The sequence below is a fragment of the Penaeus monodon genome, chromosome 28 (assembly GCF_015228065.2).
Source record: "Penaeus monodon isolate SGIC_2016 chromosome 28, NSTDA_Pmon_1, whole genome shotgun sequence".
Classification (NCBI taxonomy): Eukaryota; Metazoa; Arthropoda; class Malacostraca; order Decapoda; family Penaeidae; genus Penaeus; species Penaeus monodon.
The window spans coordinates 35,269,859-35,271,422 of NC_051413.1; the positions used below are offsets into that span (position 1 = coordinate 35,269,859).

A 1,564-nucleotide genomic window follows, 5' to 3' on the forward strand; every position below is an offset into this window, starting at 1 on the left:
AACAGTGCTTCTTGTGCCTGACCTGCAACCTTGTAGTCAAGGTGTAAAGGATGAATACTATCAATGCTTATATAGCACATCATTGACCCTAAAACTAAAATTGTTTGTAATGTTTTAGTTGCAAAATGTACGGTATGCCAAGTGTTAAAAATGCTAAGTGTTAGGAAAGCTTAAAGCTGAGTCATGCATCTCCAAGAGACAACACCATACTTGTACATATAATTTTTTCCATGCAAATTTATTTCTAAACAAAATTAAAAGTGCAAATTATGAGCAGATTCATTTTAAATGGGATGCTCTTTCATGCATGTGGAATATGTAAACCCTACTGGAAAAATAGAAGAAATATTACTACAAATGAGTAATAAAGAAGAAAAAGATAAAAACAATAAACTGTGCATTCAGTACATATATGGTCCTGCCTGGGTTGGCATAAAAGAACTCATCACAATCCTTCACATCTCCAAATGGCAAACACAAGAAGGGATCTGTGTTCAACACGATCCACAAGGGGACCAACAACAAAAGAAGCTATGGAGATAATCTGGATTGCGTTGAGTGCCAGCATCCAACCTCATGCCAGAATTCATCCCTCACTTTTGACTGTGTGGATCGTCCTCCTCATCGAAAGGATTGGACGCTTCGTGGGACTCCTGTGGGTCGCTGGAGTGTAGGGGAGAGAGGGGAGGGTCAGTAAGGGTAGAGTGTGACAAAAACATTTGTGGTGAACTACACTCACTGTAAGATTCCCATGTAGAAAGTACCTGTATAAAGCAGAGTAGCACACTTCGATTAAACTAAAGCATCCCTTACAAGATACAGCTCAAGGGAAAGCTGGAATCTCACTACATCATAGCTTCTCTACTGGCATTCTATCATCTGCTTAACAAGACTTGCTACTGCATTGCTTACCATGGTATATGCTACAACACAAAATTTCTTTTGAATATATTCTTGAATGTGCCTCTTTGAAGTCAATGAATCTAGCTATATGCATTAGTACTTCAATAACCTTCCTCTGTGAGCCACACCAACATGAGAGAAGACTAAATAAAAACGAGAGAGAAAACAACAATGTTCCTGCAAGTAGTGAATGTTCAACAGCCAATCCAACAACTTCACCCCCCAGATATTAATATCTTCAAGGTCACAGTTACAGATAGGTTTCTGTTCTCAAGGTGTGCCATAAAACCAAAAATCTTCTAAGGGCTGTCCAAGCATTGCTTAGTCCCCCAATCACTTATTATCTTGGCTTCGAAAAATCTCAGATGTACACAAAAATTAATTTCCTCTGACAGATTTTTCCCTTTTTCCAAATAACAACAAACAATCATGCTGACTTATTTCTGACTTTTCTCTTCAGTCTTTATAATGAGCAGTGACCAGGGGAAAAGACTCTTCCTACTGTCAATTATCTGACAAGCAACAAAGATTGGTATTGCTAACTTTCAATCACAATTGTAAAGGCAACACTGAATGCCTGGGAAGTAGACTGAAAATATAAGTACATCAGATTGCTTTTCTCTTTGATCTTCTATGACACATATTCTCATTTTTTTTCTTA

At 37.8% G+C, this 1,564-nt stretch overlaps 1 protein-coding gene across 9 annotated transcripts in view; it reads right to left on the reverse strand.

Moving 5' to 3' along the window:
* Window positions 1–1,564, reverse strand: part of LOC119591560 (protein kinase C and casein kinase substrate in neurons protein 1-like) — a 62,778-nt gene that overhangs the window by 2,608 nt on the left and 58,606 nt on the right. For 8 of the 9 annotated variants that reach the window (XM_037940316.1, XM_037940315.1, XM_037940320.1 and 5 more), the window contains one exon: window positions 598–663. The exons of the other annotated variant lie outside the window; for it this stretch is intronic. In XM_037940316.1, coding sequence (XP_037796244.1) covers window positions 598–663 — 66 coding nt within the window. The remainder of the gene's footprint in view (window positions 1–597; window positions 664–1,564) is intronic. 9 annotated transcript variants of the gene reach the window in all.